This window comes from Ursus arctos, unplaced genomic scaffold (genome assembly GCF_023065955.2).
Source record: "Ursus arctos isolate Adak ecotype North America unplaced genomic scaffold, UrsArc2.0 scaffold_10, whole genome shotgun sequence".
In the NCBI taxonomy this organism is placed as follows: domain Eukaryota; kingdom Metazoa; phylum Chordata; class Mammalia; order Carnivora; family Ursidae; genus Ursus; species Ursus arctos.
This window is the reverse complement of record NW_026622764.1, coordinates 54472991-54491505: the sequence shown is the minus strand read 5'-3', so window position 1 is coordinate 54491505 and position 18515 is coordinate 54472991. Positions and strand designations below refer to the sequence as shown.

The following is an 18515-nucleotide window of genomic DNA, read 5'->3' as shown; positions in this document are numbered from 1 at the left end:
CTCACACACCGGAGATGTCTCCAGCTGTATTTGACCACTGTAGGAATAAAGACAAGGAAAGGATATAAAGTGGAATTTAAAGCATACTTATTTCAATATAGAAAGAGAAAATATATTCAGCTACAACATGGTCAACATACTTTAGCGCAGAATCTTGTAAGTCTAAGGCTTCTGCAGACTCCATAGGATAAAAGTTTACAACATTTCTCTCTGTAATATCGGTGCTTAATCTAAAGAGAAGGGGAAAAAAGATGTTAGCAAATTTATTAAACTTTTCATATGTTCTATAATTTTAATAAATCAAATGTTTTGGGTCTATTTAGTTTAAATCCAATGTTTTGGGTCATATTTAGTTTATAATTTTAATATATTAAAAAGTTATGTCTATCATTAGAGTAAGTAATCAAAGGTTTATGGTAGAAATTTCAAGCCACATTTATTTTCCCACCATGTGTCACATTTTATATAATTTTAATTTAATTTTCTATCTGCTATTGGTGTTAAAATCCAACTTACTTGCAACATAACAGTAATTTCTACTAAAGTCATAATATTCATAGATAGCACACACTAAGTTTTATTCTAGAACTTGATCAATTTACAGAAGCAAATAAAATTGCTAAGAATACTATATTATATGTACCAAGGGCATTTTGTTTTAATAGGAAGATATCTCTGATATACATGAATACTTTCACTTTAAAAAATTAAAATTCATAAGCAATTTGATGTGCAATTTTGTTTCTGAAATTGTCTTCCAGATAGTTTCTGATTTTCTTCAATTTTAAGAGTTGAGTTCTTTTTAAGATCTGTAAAATTAGGAATTGCTGTAAGTCATATAAAAGTTACAAGGCTATCTTTAAAAGTAGGGATGCGTCATATTATACATGCTTATTGAAAATGCTATCAAACCAATAATCAGAAATCCTTAAGAAATCAAGATAAAGGCAAAATACGGTACCAATATTCAACTAGATTTTCTGATGTTAAGGTTATATGAAAGGTAAACCTCTAAAACTTAATCCTATAATCAGTGGCTTAACTCAAACAACAAAAAGCTTGGATCTACGAAATATGAGATAAAGGAAAAACCCAATAGGTATGTAAAGTTTTTATTATTAATATTCAGTCCCAAGCAGCTAGAAATAAGTGACCTCTTGAAGTGCCCTCTCTTTAGAAAAAACACAGGACTCTTTTTTTATTACTATTCTACTGGCTCACAGAAACATCAGTATACGTTAGAACTGTCCTATTGTGGTAGTTATTTCAGGATGAACAACGGAACGATCTAAAGCAGCCGAAGGAGTATATAATTTTAGGGAGGAAATGAAATCCATATAAAGTTTTACAACATAACGCATTTCAAAATAGCACTCCATAAAGATGTAAATCAATTAGCTTTTGGAAGGTTACTCAGGGCTGTTTTCTTCCACAGTCCAAGCACACACCCACCATTCCGACTCGCTCGACATTCTTGGCAACTCATTGCCTCAAACGATTCCAAGCTAGAGAGGAATCTCGAGGTCCTCAGTTCATCCCACTTCTCATGAAGGAAGACGAAACAAAGGCCCGGAGCTGGGAACCCTCCTCCAGGTCACTAGGATTTTTACTACTGGGCTCCAGTCCCACATTCCCAAGCCACTTCCATTTCCACCAAACTAGGCTATTCCTTTTCACTTTGGGGTTCACATACTCATCAATCTTGAGTTTGTAAGAAAAGTGTGTTGGAGGAATGATACAAAAGGTTAAGAGGTGGAAGTATTAAAACAATATGAAGTTTGAGCCCCACTGTGGCCTTCTCTCTGTCACATCATGTCTTCAAGGCTCGTTCCTGGACTCATGCTCCCTTCCCATCAATATGCTTGGCCTTGGAAATCTCATCCTCCTTAGACAGCTGTCACCGCAGCACATTATGAAAATGACTTTCAAACCTAAGTCTTGAAGCCCCAGAACTGAACCCCTAGCAGCAGAGTGGACGTTGCCACCTTGGATTTTTTTCAGTGCGTCCTATGCTGACCCCAACATCCTCCTCTTCAAACCTGCTGCCCCTCCTGGTTCCCCGTCATAGAAAACGAGAAGGGGCTCAGATCTAAATACTTTAATTCAATCCAGGATTTGTGTTCTCCTTGAAAGGGCCAGTTATTAAAGGTGCAGATGAACTGCCCCAGGCTTCACGGAAGCCAGCCCAACCACCTCCCTGTTTCCATCTGAGACCAGAATTCACTTCAAGCACTTAAATCCATTCCCCTTACAAATATCTATTCAAGGCAATCTCTACCGCAGCTTAAGTTCTTAGAAGGCAAGAGCTGTGTCTTGTTCATCCTCAGTCCCCCGAGGTACATGCGGTAGATCTTCCCGTGCTCTAAGCACTCAACTAATGTCTGCAGAACTGAAATGCTCTTCAAATCAATTGCAAAAGTTTTCCAACCAACCAAACTGACCCGTCACTCTTTTTTTTAGGGCCAGGTGACGCAGGTGGTGACCCATCACTGGCACTCTGGGATGCACTAACCACCATTTTCATAAATTCCCAAGATGTGGTGTAGTTTCCACACTCACCATATTACAAGACCACATCATCTTCAATATTTAAATCCCCAGGACCCCTAAACAGTTTACCGGGAATAAGCTCAGGATATACTTCTCTAGTGATGAAGTAGTGAGTACCTGACACCTGGTATATTGTCTTACTGAAAAATATTTCATCCATGGGAATTCCATTATCTTTTGCGAAGGAACCAAAAAATATAGCTACCGCATATAGTGCCTATTACTGACAATGGCCAGTTCAATTAAAAAATTATCTTGCGACCCAAATCTTTAGAAATATATTACTTTGTTAATATATATTTAGCGTCTCAGAAATAAATATGATAGTACCTGATAAAACAATTCTTTCTTTTTTAGAAAATCTCCCTGGTATTTCTCTAAGTCAGGAGTTAAATTTTAAGCAATATCAAATACGCATTTTATTGTATTTCTGTTTTCTAAGGATTATACCCAAAATCCCCATATCAATTTCATGAAGGGCAACTAAATTTCATTAAGGAGTAGCAAAAGGGGGAAATGATCTCAATTACTCCCAAGTGTGACTCTTTTACTTACAGATCTTGTGAAAACTTCTCTTTTGGTGGTTAGACTGAGTCCAAACGGTGTGTACAAATATTTTTAAAGGTGAGATAATGTACTCAAAAATTAATACGCATTATTTACACATGAACCCTGGGCCAAGGAAAGACACGCATACCTGTTGGGATCTTGCAGCAAATCTACCGCTTCTCTCAGCTGTTCAATCATCGCTATATCCATGTCCTGGTCTTTGGACGAACTTACTCTGTAGCCATGAACCGAGCATAAGAATGAAAATGATTACTGGAACGTGGATATTAACCAGATTCTTAAGAGCAAACTTATAAAAATCCATCTAACATATAAAAATGATTTTGACAAGATCTCCATGATAATGAACATGTGTCGGTCCCCTGTGCAGTGGATTGCCAGAGGGTAGCCGAGGTGGAGCTACTGGGTGGGGGAAACCCAGCTCCGCTATAAAAGAGCAGCTCACACAAAGTCCCAATGCCTATGGGCCTGCATCTGCTCCTCTATAAAATCAAGGCAATGGACTAGCTGGGTGGTTCTCATACTGTGTTTCCCAAGCCTGGGGGCGGGTTGGGGCGGATGCACAGGGATGCCCAGCTGCAGCAGGGCATCTGCAGCTCTTTCAACTCCAGAGCAACTAGCATGGCTCGGTTTTATCGCAACTAGCATGGCTCGGTTTTATCGCTTTCGTACAATACGGGACTTCGCTGGGGGACAGTGGTTCTCAGTGCAGGCTCTTTATGCAGCAAAATCATCTGTGGCCCTTAAAAAAAATGCCAAGCCGGATACTGGGGCTTGGGCTTCTTATTAAGCTCTACAGGCAGGGTTGAGAACAACAGGTATAAGATTTTGCATGGGGTTTCCAAAGCTTTATACACAGTTGACCCTTGAACGACACAGGTGTGAATTGCATGGGTCCACTTATACACAGGTTTTTTTTCAATAAGTATGTTGTAAAGGTTTTGAGATTTGTAACCATTTGAAAAAATTCACAGATGAACTGCATAGCCTAGAAGTACTGAGAAAGTTAGGGAAAAATTAGTTATTACTGTAAGACTACAGTAGATAATTCATATAACATACAAAATATGTTAATTGACTCTTCATGTTATTGGTAAGTCTTCTGGTCAACAGTAGGTTATTAGTAGCTAAGGTTGGGGAGAATGAAAATTATATGCAGATTTTTGACTGAACCCAATCCCTGCATTGTTCAAGGGTCACCTATAGTTTAAAAAAACACTCTCCCTATAAAATCTCTTTCCCTATAATTCTATGATTCTATAATCAAACTAGTCCTCCTTGACATTACAGAAACATACAACGAAGAGCTGGTAACACTGAACAATGATTTGAAAGGAACTTAGCAATGTTTTTAAAGGTCAGAAGAGATTTGATCATGGTTACTGCTTTCCACTACAGAACATGAGCCAATGTGTTTCTGTAAGTGGAGAAACTTTGTAACGATACAGTAAATCCTCACTAAGGGGAAATCCCTCCCAAGGTATGAAGGAAGATCCAGGCCTACATGCCAGATCATGGAAAACAAAATTCTGGGAACCAAAAATGTACTGTAGGCCACGTGGTTCAAGCTCAGTTCCCCTGGAAATCATCATCTGAGGGGTGACTCACGCCCTCCCTGGTAAAGCTGGCCAAGTAAATCCTCAGATGCAATAGGGTGAAGGGATATCCACCTGGTGTGAGACTCCTTGGGTTCCATCCCAGCCCTTGCGACCTTGGAGCAACCTCTCTGTGCCTCAGTTTTGTCACATGTGAAATGGGAGATAACGACAGAACTTATCTCATAGGATTGTTGTAAAGATGACATGAGTTACTACTTGTGAAGTATTTAGGACAGTGCCTAGCACATAGTATTTAATAAATGTTAGCTATTACAACTGTTAGCATGGGACCAAGACATGAGCGGTATATGGTTTCCTCAGATTTTGAACCTGAAGATGGGTAAAGGGTGACTGGGACTATATATTGCTCTGGTCCAGTTGTTGGTTTCTTCAGACAAATGGAAGTAAGCTAGAATCTCCAGTGTAGGAATTTTTTCTGATTTCCTGAATCATATTCTATCCACACCTTCCAGTCAGATAAAACTCCAGGCCAAGGAAGAGGTCTGACCTTGCACTGTGACAATAAGCACCTGACCGAGAAAAACTTGCAATTTATCGATAAAACATTGGGCGAGACCATCACCTGCCCAAAGAAAAGCAGACCAAAATCCTGTCATGACAGGGTTGCCTTCTGCTTGAACCATGAACTTTATAGGATTGTGGCCCTGGATACTCACATTCCCTCAGATTGCCAGTGCGTGTCCTCTTCTATCCGTAACAGTTCTTCACAGTCCTCAGCCCTATCCTGTGGACAGAACATACGGGTCTTCTGAGAGCCACTGGCTATCAACAGCCGACAGTCAAACCCTGCCCTAGTCCACGTTCACAGAAGCATTATTCTCAACAGCCAAAAGGTGGAAACAATCCAAGTGTCCATCTACAGATGAGTGGATGAACAAAATGTGGTCTATACATACAACGGAGTGTCACCGAGCCTTCAACAGGAAGGAAGTTCTGACACATGCTGTAACAACGGAGAATCTGCAGGACATTCCGCTCAGTGAAGTCAGTCAGTCACGAGAAGCCAAATACTATAAGATTCCAGTTCTATGAGCTTACCTGCAGGAGTCCCTCATGGAGACAGAACTCAGAATGGTGGCTACTAGGGAGGGGCGAGGGGTGGAAGGAATGGGAAATTAAAGTTGAACAGGTACAGTGTTTCCGTTTGACAAGATGGAAAGAGTTCTGGAGATGGACGGTGGTGATGGCTGCCCAACGTGAATGTAGCCGCCCCTGAACTGTACACTTAAACACGGCGAAAATGGTAAGTGTTGTATTACGTGTATTTTACCACAACTGAAAATAAAATTAAAACAAAAGATACCTGACCCAGGACCACAGTACCTGTTAACTTAAGAGTCAGAAATGTAAAGCTTAATTCTATTTCTTATTGCCCTCTTAGCACCTCTCAATGTTCAGATTCCTCTGTTAGCTGGCCTTTTCGGTCACATGAGAAAGCGCATTCTACTCTTTGTGAGAGGAAGGGCGTGTGTGTGTGTGTGTGTGTGTGTGTGTACACGTGTGTGCGTGTGTGTGTATTCTTGGAGAAAAAAGAAAGTGTAAACTACTGAACAACAGAAAATGCTTCAAATTGCATCTAATAGTTTTATGCACACCACACCCAGATTTCACTGAAATGTCTCTCCCGCTCACACACCGTTATTTTCCCAAATGAACGTGTGATGGGCTTAGTCAGCACGGTGTGTCCCACTGCTAAGGCTTCCATGTGCTCTGTCCGCTGTCAGCTCTGACACAGAGCAATGCTGCCTTAACTCACCTACAGCCAGAAGAGAAGCCACCCTTGAATGGCGGTACATTCCTCAGGCAAGGAAGGAACAATAAACAGATACGAGGACTGACATGCTGTTAACTAACTCAGACCCAGCCAATTCTCCAGATAGGTCACTGAGAAAGGTCGTCTTCTGAGGAGGTGGCTAGCACCAGATGCCAGCCTCTGGCTTAAAGAACACTCAGACTTTTCTTTATTAATTCTAGATTTAGTGCATAGTAAACATAGAAATTACTGCAGCACTATCCAAACAATAGTGAAATTCATGGGCGAAAATATACTACCAGAAATGAGCAAGAAAACATGTTCTAATCTCTCTTTGTTGGGGTTCAACTACAGGAGCCGTGGGAATTTCCTTCTAATTCTCAATTTCATAATAAAAGAATAGCCAATAGGATAAAACACCAATTTTTTTCAGCATGCAAAATAGGGCTTACAGGTTTCTTTTGCTAAGTTACAGGGTTATACAGTTGATCCTCATTATTTGTGGGTCTCATTTTTATGAATTTACCTACTCACTAAAACTTGTTTGCAAATGAATCAATAAATCAGTACTCGTGGTGATTCTCCAGAGTAGTGAAAACCTTGAGTCCAAAATACATGTGTATTCCCAGCTGAGGCTGAAGAAAGCAGCGTGCTGCCCTCTTATTCGGACCCAGCCCAGCAGCTATCCTAGCACCAACCTAGGAAATAAGGACGAGCACCTAGAGACCTCATACCTGCTTTACCACAGTGAGCTCGGGACCATCATCTCTCATGAGCCATAGTGAAAATGAATTTTATCCAATTACCCTTGTGATTCCTGGAGGCCACAACCTGCTCCAGAAGGACTGGCAGAAACACACCAATCGCATCCCAAAGCGGAACCCTCATGACCAGCGTTAGTAAAGGGCTAGTTTTTCTCTATTCTTTTTGCTGCTACTGTGATGAAGGTTCACCTGAAACACCAGTGACTCCATCCAACCTTTCAACACCTCAGTGCAAGGACAAGAGCTCAGGAATAAGTGTCCTCAGAGTGACCTTTCCAGAAAGCGAAGACATCTGTTTCCAGATTTTAAAGGTCTCCACTTTTCTCTTTATACTATGAACATACTCCCAAGAAAAGCATTCACCTAGAATACATGGAAAAGAACGTGAAACTCTATTTTAACTTTTACTGGATGGTGATGGTAATGCTGGCACGTCTGCTAACTTATGCACCGAGAGGTGGAAAGCTAAGCAATCACTGAATATAAAGGAAATCAGATGCATTTACAGACAGACAGACAGACAGACAGACAGGTATCACAGGGACCAGCTCCTAACATCAGAAAACAGACACCCCAAGCTTTGAGAAGATATTACAGAAACCTGAGGAAACTGGCAGTAAGCTGACATTTAAGGTGATGGATCAGTAACCTTGAAATTAAATTCTAAGGCATCAAACAGAAGAAAATTTTTAAAAAAATTAGCGGATCCTCAACTTGCCTGAATATAGGTTATAAATTCGGAATGGAGAACATCTGTTCCATCAGTAAATTGGTCTTTTTCTTCTCCTGAGTTGTCATTGTCACCCAAAAGGGAAGGCTCTGGTTGAAATTCCTGATGAAAGTCCCCTATCAGGAAAATGTAGAGAAAGACAAAAAGATGGTTTCATGAAGAGATGAGCAAAGCACAGACAACCCGCAACTACCATCGGACTATCTTCAGTCACTGCTCTTAGCTCTTCTGGAGCTCTATGAATGACCCAACGTTTCTCTTCCCTGATGAGTGGGATGAAAAGATGAATAAAGGAGGAACAAGAGGAAGAAGAGTAAAAGAAATGGAAAGCCCACCTCCCCCCATGGCGAACTGGAAATTGGCCTCTTTATGGCTTAGTCCCTGATGGAAGAAATGAAATCTCCTGTAACTTTTTTAAGAAACAGAGGAGAGCAAGTTTGGAAGAGGCAAAAGGAACACCAAGCAGATCTCTTCTCCATGATCTGCAAACTAAAAAGAACCAAGTAGGGCCACCTTTAAGGACTCCTACCCAGTAGAATATCTACTTCTAGAAAAAACTCACTGGTAACAAATTACATAATTCTTTTATTGTAAAAATTTGCCTAAGACAGTACCTCTTATACCGTGTAATGTTACATAGTTTATCAAAGTTAATAATATGGCAGTTATATTTTTGCATAGAGTATACAGTGATTTTTTTTTGGACAATGTATGGTTCTAATCATAACCTCAGATACACATAAATGCTACACTTAAAAACCTGAAGGTAAAAATTGGAAGCAAACACTAGACATTGAGTTGGTTCACACAGCTCTCCCATCACTAATGAGAATAAGAGCATTCTCAAACTATTAGGGAGATCATATTAATCTAGCTCTATACTATTCATATATCATGAAATCATCTCTGTCACAAATCATTAAACACTAAATTTTAGTATTTTCTTTAAAAGTCACTGAAAAAACAGGAGCAGTGAAAAAAAAAAAAAACCTCCCTAATGTAATCAAATAAGGGCTTCTCACCAAGACATGAAATACATTGCTAGGATTTTCAAGGTACATAGGACATAAAGTACTAAGTGATCACTTGGTGATTGTTAGAGAACCACAGAATTTTAGAGCCACTGAAGACCTTACATATTACCTTATCTAATCACCTCACTTATATGTGAGAGAATTAAGGTCTACTGTCTTGTCCAAAGTCAAGTGGATTCCTGGGCACACATCTCAAATACATTTCCCACCTTCACATGTGGTTAGATGTAGCCATGAATCCAAGCCTACCTTGTAGGTGATGGGCACTCCTAGGCCCAGTCCGTTAAAAACCTCCTGTGAGCAAACCTCCGTGCTCGGCCTACTTCTGCCCTCAACAGGACTTGGAAACTTTGGAAATCTTGTGTTAAAGATGGTGGAGTCACAGTATGAAAGCAGCTTGAGTCTTTGAATCATTGCTTGGAGGGGAGTTGCCTGTCAATCACGCACTCCCACGTAGACTTGATCTGGACTGTGTTAAGCCAATGAGATTTGGGATTTTATGTGCTATAACAACTGGTGTTGCTTAACACATCTATACATCAACATTTGTTTCCAAGGATGGATTTGAAGACTGTTATATAAATCTTCAAAATGAGAACCACTCTACTACTTACTAAACTGTGTGATCACTGGCAAGTTACTTAAACTCTCTGAGCCTTGGTTTCCTCACCTATCAAATGGAGATGATTAGAATATCCACTTCAGAGTTTTGAACTTAAAATGAGATCACCTTCATGGATAAGCACAGAGCCTGGTGCACAGGAAATTATCAAATGAACTTTAGCTATTACCATGACCCTATTTGTGCAGATTGTAAACAAAGCATTTGAAACTTAAACACAAGCACTTTCTCCCTATCTTTCATTCTCACACCTTTAACTGGGCTAAGGCGATGGCATGAGTCCTCCTTGATGATCTGTTCTTCTTCCATGATGTTTGACATTGGCACATTGAGGCTAACAGTGTCTTCATCAGAAGGCTAAAAAGAAACAATACACGGCTTCATTCAAGGGACAAGCATTATCAATGTAGATTAAGAGAATGCTATGTGATTAAGAAAAATACTGTTATTCTCAAAAACATCATATTGACTAAAAGAAACCAGATACAAAGAACAATTCCACTTACATAAGTTCAAAAACCAGCAAAACTAACCTGTGGTATCTGAAGATAGTGACTACTCTTGGCATGGAGGGTGGATGCCGGAGTCGGCTTTCTGGGGTGCTGGTAAAGCTCTGTTTCTTGCACTGGCAGCAGGCAAGGTGGGTGGGATCACTTTGTTAAAATTCACTGAGCTAAGACTCAAGTGTTTCTCTGTACGTATGTTCTGAGCTGAAATTTTGTCAGTTACACCGGACGAAAAAAGGAGTAACCAAATATACTATCACACTAGCCCTAAGACTAATCCACCCTTATCGCAGCAACGGTACTTGGAGACCTGACGACAACACCAATTTCCCAAACTACATTAAGATTTCATGGGCCGGATCACAAAATCATGTATTCAGTGAATCTTACGTGCAACATTAAGCTTCGGTTTATTTCCCTGAGTGAGACTGAGGAATATATAGGCATTTGGGCTGCATCAAATATAGGCAAGTGCTGAACGGCTGTAGTGCTTAAAAGGAATGAAGCATGAGACTATGGACTCTGAGAAACAAACTGAGGGCTTCAGAGGGGAGGGGGGTGGGGGAATGGGATAGACCGGTGATGGGTAGTAAGGAGGGCACGTGTTGCATGGTGCACTGGGTGTTATATGCAACTAATGAAATCATCAAACTTTACATCAGAAACCAGGGATGTACTGTATGGTGACTAACATAATATAATAAAAAAAATTAAAATAAAAAAAAATTTTGAAAAAAGGACATGTGTTCTGCACAATTTTCAGAATAAGGCTTCGACTTGGTAATCAAAGTGAGCTGTCTCTGGGGGGCTTGTTTTCCACACTTGCTGATAAAGCTTATTCAGATAATCTATGATTCCGTCACGAACGAAATATGGAGCCTCATTTATTTTCCTAAGTCTCCATTTTCGTGTTGCTATTTAGTGAAAAGCTTTCCAAATCACAGGGATCATGAACCTTCACAGAACACACTTCAGGGAATCATGGGCTGCTCCTAAATTCCTGAAGCCACGACTTTCAGAGTACACTGTTCACTTACTTCTGGACACGTGCACAAATTGTTTAGAAACTGGCGCGAAACAAGTGTGCATTTCATCCATTCAACAGACACTCATTCAGCCGCCAATTTTTTTTGCATGTTTATCTTGACAAAAGTATGTTTTAAACTTCTTAGAGACAAATGCTAAATCAATCAGACAACGGCAACAGCCAAAGAAAGGGAATGAGATGTGCTTTCTGAATGCCACAATGAAGTAGAGGTGGGGAGCAAGAGAAACGGACCATAGATGGTAATGTATTTGCCAAACAAAGTGAAAATAGAAAGCTACACTGGGTGTTATACGCAAGTAATGAACCATGGAACTTTACATCAAAAACTAGGGATGTACTGTATGGTGACTAACATAATATAATAAAAAATATTATTATTAAAAAATAAATAAATACATAAATAAAAGAAAGCTACATTGGATAATTCAGAGCCCTTTTCCTTCTGAAAAACAAATTGCTTGGAGGTGTTCTCCGGTAACAAGGCTACAATGTGAGAGGAAAACGGCCAAAAAGAAGATTCATGCACTCATTCTGTTGAATATAACCCTTTCTGTAGTCCTTCCTTCCACCCCCCTCCCATCTTAAAAACTTAGCAAAATTCCAAAGATATGCATCTAGTTAAAAGGGAAGGAATAAACCCTTGGCCTCCTTTTAGAATGATATTAGCATCCTACTTGTATTAAGTGAGAACAAAAGGATAATGCAGTTCTTTGTGTGATGTTTTATTAATGAACTTAATTATCCTTAAAAAACAGATAAAGGATAAAGCAGAGTCTGTTTTAATTTCATAGAAAATAAGCTCAGGGTGAGTAATTTCTGAAACAATGGGACATTTCAGGGGACTTACGAGTTTTAATAAAGCTAAGGGGGCTGAATTAAATACAACTTATAAAGCGATGTGTTGAGTATTTTCTCCCCCAGGGAGCTACAGTAGACTATTCATGTAGTTTCATGAGAGTAATTTTCTTTTACTGAAATTGGCCTTTTTTTTCTGCCTACAAACTCCTTTTGAAATGTTCTGTATTAGAAAGATTTTAAGGTATCCTAACTTTTTAATACATTGCTTTATAAAGCATTTCGTAGGAAATAAAAGCAAATATCTTAGCTACATATTAATCCTCGAAGACCTGAAGAGAACAGGGAAAAGGCATTTTTCTTGGAGTCACACACAGCATAAATGTGAACTCCTTAAATGGGGTAATTGACTTATGAATTACATCTTCAAAGAGTAGTATAATGTTTCAAAACTCAGTAATTACAAAAATGCAATTAATTTCCTCAGAGGGGAAGACCTGATGATACATCCACCCCTACCCCAGCTACCCCTTCTAGCTCCCGTGCTCAAGGAACCCCATTTAATGGTATATTAGTGAAAGGTTTGGGGGAATCTATAAGTGAGATAAATACACTAAATGAGCGATTTCTAACCACTTCAGGAAGCTCAAGTGTGGGAGCCTCTTAGCTGACAAGTAACTCAACTTTTATCCAATTGTCTGAGAAGAACACAATCGAAGAGTTTCAGGAAAACAAATATTGCTATAAAAATTATGGCTCCTAGAAATTGCATTTCCTATGGGTAAACTGCTAAAATGCAATGTACATTTGACTCCTTAACATTTATGCATGCAAGTAACTTTTTTCCTAAATTATTCTGTCACTTAGAAACAAACACATTTATAAAAAGGCCTCCCGGATACCTGCACATCACTCTTAGTCATTTCATAATATTTACAAAGCATTCAAGAACATTCTAGGTAATGTGAGGAGTGTGGTGGGAAGGGAAGGGGATAGGGACTCTACTTTTGAGACATTTACAAAATATTAAAGATGGAGAAAAAAACAACAGCTCCTATTTATATAACACTTGGAGGATTTCAAATTGCCTTCACACACATAATCACATATTCTCACACAGATGCGTTAACGCCCTTCACCACAGAGTTCAGGAATGCAGGCAGATGTATCTAGCACAGAAAGAAAAAAATCTAATCACAAACTTTACCTCATTGGCAGATAAACGCTTATCTCCATTATCACTTCCAACGCCGGAATCAGAATCCTTCTTGCTGGGATAGATGCCATCAGTATGGAATCCATTTAGAAAAATTGAAATCACAAAGTTCACAGTAAGATACATCAATTTATATTCAAATAATGACTTTGTTATACAAATTTCATTATTACCATAAGGCAACAAATCAGCCCAATATTAAAGGAGGTTGAGACAAGGGCCTAATAATCAGAGAGTCTTTCTAAATAGAGGACAAGATAATTCTTTGTGTTCAGGGTTTCATAAATTCATACTCTAACCAAGTAGCCTGTTCTTTGAAACAGTTAACAATTTTCTTATCCTTATGGATTCTAGTGTCTAAAAAAGCAAAAATTGCCTAATTGCTTTTACCTCTTGTAAGAGGCTTTTACCTCTTATGTGGTTACTCTCAATAATTCTGAAGCTTTTATCCAGTGATTAAACAAATGTGATGCTTATAAAAATAAAATAGTGAATACATATTTTAAGCACGATATAAAGGTATCATTAGGGTAGGCTGAGATTTTAAGTCACCATGTTTTTCAGTAAAAAGTTAAGCAAAGGTCTTTGCAGTGAAGACCTCTCAAAACAACCTGTGTTTCTGTACATGTGTTCAGCGTGGGAATTTTGTTCTTTGAAAATTCAAGGCCCAGTTCATGCCACAAAAAGGCCAAGGGCATGTGAAAGGATTCTAACACTTCTGTTCCAAACAGGAAATGGCAAAAACTATGCACGTTGCATTTTTAAAAGACAATAAAAAACAAAACCCCCAGGCTTTCTGAACAATGTTCTGGAGGCAGATTAAAATTAATAATTAAAAAGACATGCCTGAGCTTGATACAGTTGTTTTAACTGGTAAGTAAAAAATACCTATATTTATATTATAGATTGCATTTATAAGGATATATATACACATGCATATAACACACATGTTATAACACACACACACACACACACACATATATATATACACACACACACACACAGAGTACTCAGGAAAGACTGATCATTGATTAGAACAGGGAAGGTAAGATTTGCAAGATGCCGAAAGGTTATCAACAGCACCACCAATTTTCTCTCTCTTATTCCAAAATGCTGGAACACTTGAGTTATAAATCTGCACTGGTTAAGAGAGGCAAAGGGATTTTTGGAGTTACATACCTGGAGCGCCTTGGCCTAAGCAAATTCTAAACGGGGGCTTTGAGTGACTGCAGTCACACTCACCTGTCTTCCACGTGCTGGTGTAAATGTGGCCTCTCCATCGTGTGGAGATAAAGGGAGTCGGTTGTCTTAATCTGACATGCTTGTATGCTCAGATACTTGAATATGTGCACTTTGCCCTTTGTGCAAACCTATGGAGAAAATAATAATACATATTTGTTTTTCAATGGCAAAACAAAACGTAAACACTAGACATTTGACTCTGTAATTTTAATTTTTACATTTTCATTTTAAGTAACACTTCAACAATACACACCAAATTTGACCTCTCCAAAACATATAAAAATTTAGGCAATCATTCCTTCCAAATTCTACTTTGAATAGAAAACCATCCTAACAGAAATGTGTCTAAGTCTACATAGTGTAAGAAAGCACAGAAGTCGGATACCTGACATGGTAACATTCTAATTCTGGAAGCATTCGTCTTGTTCGTACACAGTTTAACAGCTGAACTTGGAACTTATCTCCAAATAACCACAATCATATGTGAAAATGTTTGAACTCCATTTCTCAGCGCACATGAAAGTAAGGAATATATTACTCCTTTGATAAACTGTACACTCCATGAAGGAGTTCCCAATGTGTGTACAACTGCTAACCTAATCAAACATACAATCCCAGGACCGCAGTGGCCAGGACAGTGAGTCGAATGCTGGTAAATGGACTTGGTGTAGCAGAAGACAACATACTGTCGTCAGATTCACCCAAGGTTTCATCTTTCAGAGACTGTGATCATGTCTAAAACAGTATGAATTCAGCAGACTCTCAAAGGCCCCGCTGTGCTGAGAGCTGCCACGCACTCTTGATAGCATATGCCGCGGTGAAACAGCTTTGCTGCCATCCCTCACCTGCGCTGGAGGAGACTGCAAAGGGTTGTTCTCGAGTAGTAATACTTGTAGCTGTTTCATCTCTCTAAAACAAATGGGAATCACGAGCACTTTATTGCAGGAAAAGTCAAACTTTACCAAGGGAAGATCTACTAGTTCTAAAGAACAAGGGGAAAAAAAAAAAAGAAAGAGAAAGAACAAATTCAGAAAGCAACAAGATTAAATGGCTAAACATTCAAAAACTAATTCTCTGTTTACCAGGAAAAATAGCAGTTAGCATAATCAAAGCAAGTTATGCATCAGGAATATGTGGTATGTGTATACAATATTTCACTAAAGGGGAGGGAGAAATCTTCCATTGGGAGTGCAGTAATTTTAAATTGTTGTTAGTTCTGATAAGAGCTAGAAACACACTTGACATTTACAATATCTATTGTTTAGAAAGGCCTTTCTTCCAGCAAAACAATCACATAAGCCATACCACATAGGATATGTTTATGTTTTAACTTTAATTGTGAGTTTATGAACAATGTGCTAATCATAAAATACTCTTATCTAGTCAACGTATCTGGGCTGGCGTAATCTCAGAACTAGTTACAAGAAATATGTTCATGGTTTTTTAATTCCACTTTAAAAACTAAATGCTATCTAATTCAGAACTTTGCAGTGGACCCTGTAATCCTGATTTGATGAGGCTCCATTCTACTGCTTTTAAAACGTCTTCTGTAGCTCCACAAACAAGACAGAACATTATATTTAGCTTAAAATCCCCACCCAGTGGCATAGTAAACACTCAGTAATTTCAAGCATTCCAACCGACATTGGCAGCTGCGAGGGCCGAAGTCAAATATATTCCATAGAGCAAAGAGGCTGGGCAACACCAGACATGTAGAGTGACATGGGGCAAACCGCTAAGATCTCTGCGTGAGACACTCGGGTGGGTTCATGTCGAAAGGGGCCTCATCACGTTTATTACAGGACTTGGTAAGGGGTGAAACACAGTGCTTGCAAAGATGCAAGGAGTTCCAAAGTGGAGCCAGGCACTGTATAAAGTGACCTGCAGTGAGAATTAACAAAATTCCCCCTCTCCCCCTAGTATGCCCTAGGGTTTTCACTTGACTCAGCTATGCCACTTCAAGTTCCACAAACAAAGATGCTGTTAGCAACCAGTATCTCTTCTATTCACCTGGCTCTGGGCCTCTGGGTGTGTGAGGGACTTTCCTTGTTTCATGCCTTAGTGAATTACTTGGGATTTAAAAAAAGAGTCCCGGGGACTCAAGTGCTAGAAGAGAGGCAGAAGAACATCCAGCTCAGCAGGTCCCAAGCTCAGCTCTGCGTCAATTGCCCTGAGTAACTGACTGCCCGAACCCAGTCCCCACCCCCTACCCCAACAGCAGGGTAGGTGATTGGCTTCACACCGACTTATCCTGGAGCTTGCCCTTGATACAAAGGGCTCTGTGAGCAGCAGAAGGTGGAGGCCGGGAGAAGGGGAACCTGGGGGACAGCACAGAATCAAGAAAATCAAAGGAAAAGGGAAAGTAAGATCCCTTTCACTTCGTAGTTTATTTCTAAAACAGGACTAAGGCTTAGAGGGATTTATATATGAGAGGAATATCTCCTTGCAGTAACTCTTAGTGATATTAATCCGTCTCTGAGACTGTTAATTTTACTCATTTAACTCAGGTTGGCAAATTAGTGGCAAAATTTAACTGGAGTCTGGATCTTCAGCAAGTCTTTGCTGCTGAAAATTAAGACTTTGAAGCAAGACTGAGGGCTAAGTTCCTGGCAGCTGTAGCAGGAAGGGGAGAAGAGGCAACTTAAATAAATAAGGTAAATAAAGTAAGAATGGTTTTTATAATGACTATCCCCGTTAATTGCAGTTTGGAACACAATTACCATCTTAGTTTAGGAAAAGAGAGCCTGGCAGTTTCACAACAAGAAAATGGGGGGTGATGATAACTCCAGCCCAGAAATGGTCAAAACAGGGCAAAAAAAGGGAGGTAGAAAAAAAAATCCCAAGGAATCTTCTGTTGCAAAGAAGGTCAATGACTGGCTCCTTTAATCTTAACTCTGTCCATTCTGGTCCTAGAAAAAACAAAATATGGTCTCTCTGTTGCAGTATTTGTAGTAAAACCACCACAAAATTGATATGGGTAATTAGGCCACAGACTTGTTTTCCCTCCTCAGATTGAAAGCACATGGGGAGGGGTACTCACAGAGGAAATACAAGTAAATATGGAAAGTCTTTAAATTCACTGCCTGAAAGCACTATCAATGCTCTTTTGTTAATAGAGTTCTCCAGAGTGAAGCAAAAAAGAAACTTGATATTCAGGAAGCTATTAAAAAAAAAAAAGATTTTTCCAGTAAACTGAAGTTTTAGCTTTGAATATTTTTTAAAATATTAAACCTGAGAAAACACAATTATGAAAAGGATAGTAATGTGTAACTGATCTTTTCAAGGGAAAGCAATTCTCTTCAGGCAAGAGCGTAGGGAGTGCTGAGAGAAAGAAAAACTGGTTGTGCAGACACACTGTTTACACGTTTCTAAACTATTATAGGCAACTGTGAAATGACTTATATTTTTCTTTTGAAAATGAGCGTTTGATGTTCTGTAATGATTTTTCAATGATGAGCATGAGAGCTACATTTAGAGGCCAGTTTTCTTTAATGCCACAAAAGGTTAAATGTTTAGAAATGTGCTGTTAGTAAGAGTGTTTCCCCTTTGCACTTGCTCAAACCAAGAAAAACAATTTCATCCATTCAAAATGGATTAGCCAATGATGGAATGAAAAATCAATGTTTTCATACCAAGTTATCTCAATTAATAAAGTAACATATCCTTGTGCCGAGAGAGTTTCTAATTCTACTTCTTTAAACTGCTGGTCAGTGCAAGAAGGGTGACGGATGGCAGGGGGATACTCAAACTCTCATCTATAAAGCGCACTGCGTTTTACGAAGTTCTTTCCCTTCCGTGAGCCTCATCTGCCTGCCTTCAAGCCAAAGATCAAGATGCAGGAACAGAATAATAAAAATCGGGCAGTTCTCAACTAGCTGCAGTGGTGTCAGATTAACCGAATGCTTTCGTTTTTGTTTCCAAATACATGCTTTTGCTTTGAGGTATAGTTTTAAATATATATTTGAAACCCAGTATGCCTAGTGGCCCTAAATGAAACTGATGGAAACCAGTGCAATCTTTGAAAACCAGAGGACCCTTCTGGGAAAGCATTCAGTATGCTGCTCAT

General features: G+C 39.2%; 1 protein-coding gene across 3 annotated transcripts in view; it reads right to left on the bottom strand.

Annotated features, from left to right (window-relative positions):
- Positions 1-18515, bottom strand: part of LRCH1 (leucine rich repeats and calponin homology domain containing 1) — a 191931-nt gene that overhangs the window by 44885 nt on the left and 128531 nt on the right. For all 3 annotated transcript variants that reach the window (XM_026493283.4, XM_026493287.4, XM_026493286.4), the window contains exons 5-13: positions 15295-15431; positions 14450-14577; positions 13199-13262; positions 9894-9999; positions 7975-8102; positions 5396-5463; positions 3248-3334; positions 141-230; positions 1-37 (exon numbers count right to left, since the gene is read on the bottom strand). In XM_026493283.4, coding sequence (XP_026349068.2) covers positions 1-37; positions 141-230; positions 3248-3334; positions 5396-5463; positions 7975-8102; positions 9894-9999; positions 13199-13262; positions 14450-14577; positions 15295-15431 — 845 coding nt within the window. The remainder of the gene's footprint in view (positions 38-140; positions 231-3247; positions 3335-5395; positions 5464-7974; positions 8103-9893; positions 10000-13198; positions 13263-14449; positions 14578-15294; positions 15432-18515) is intronic.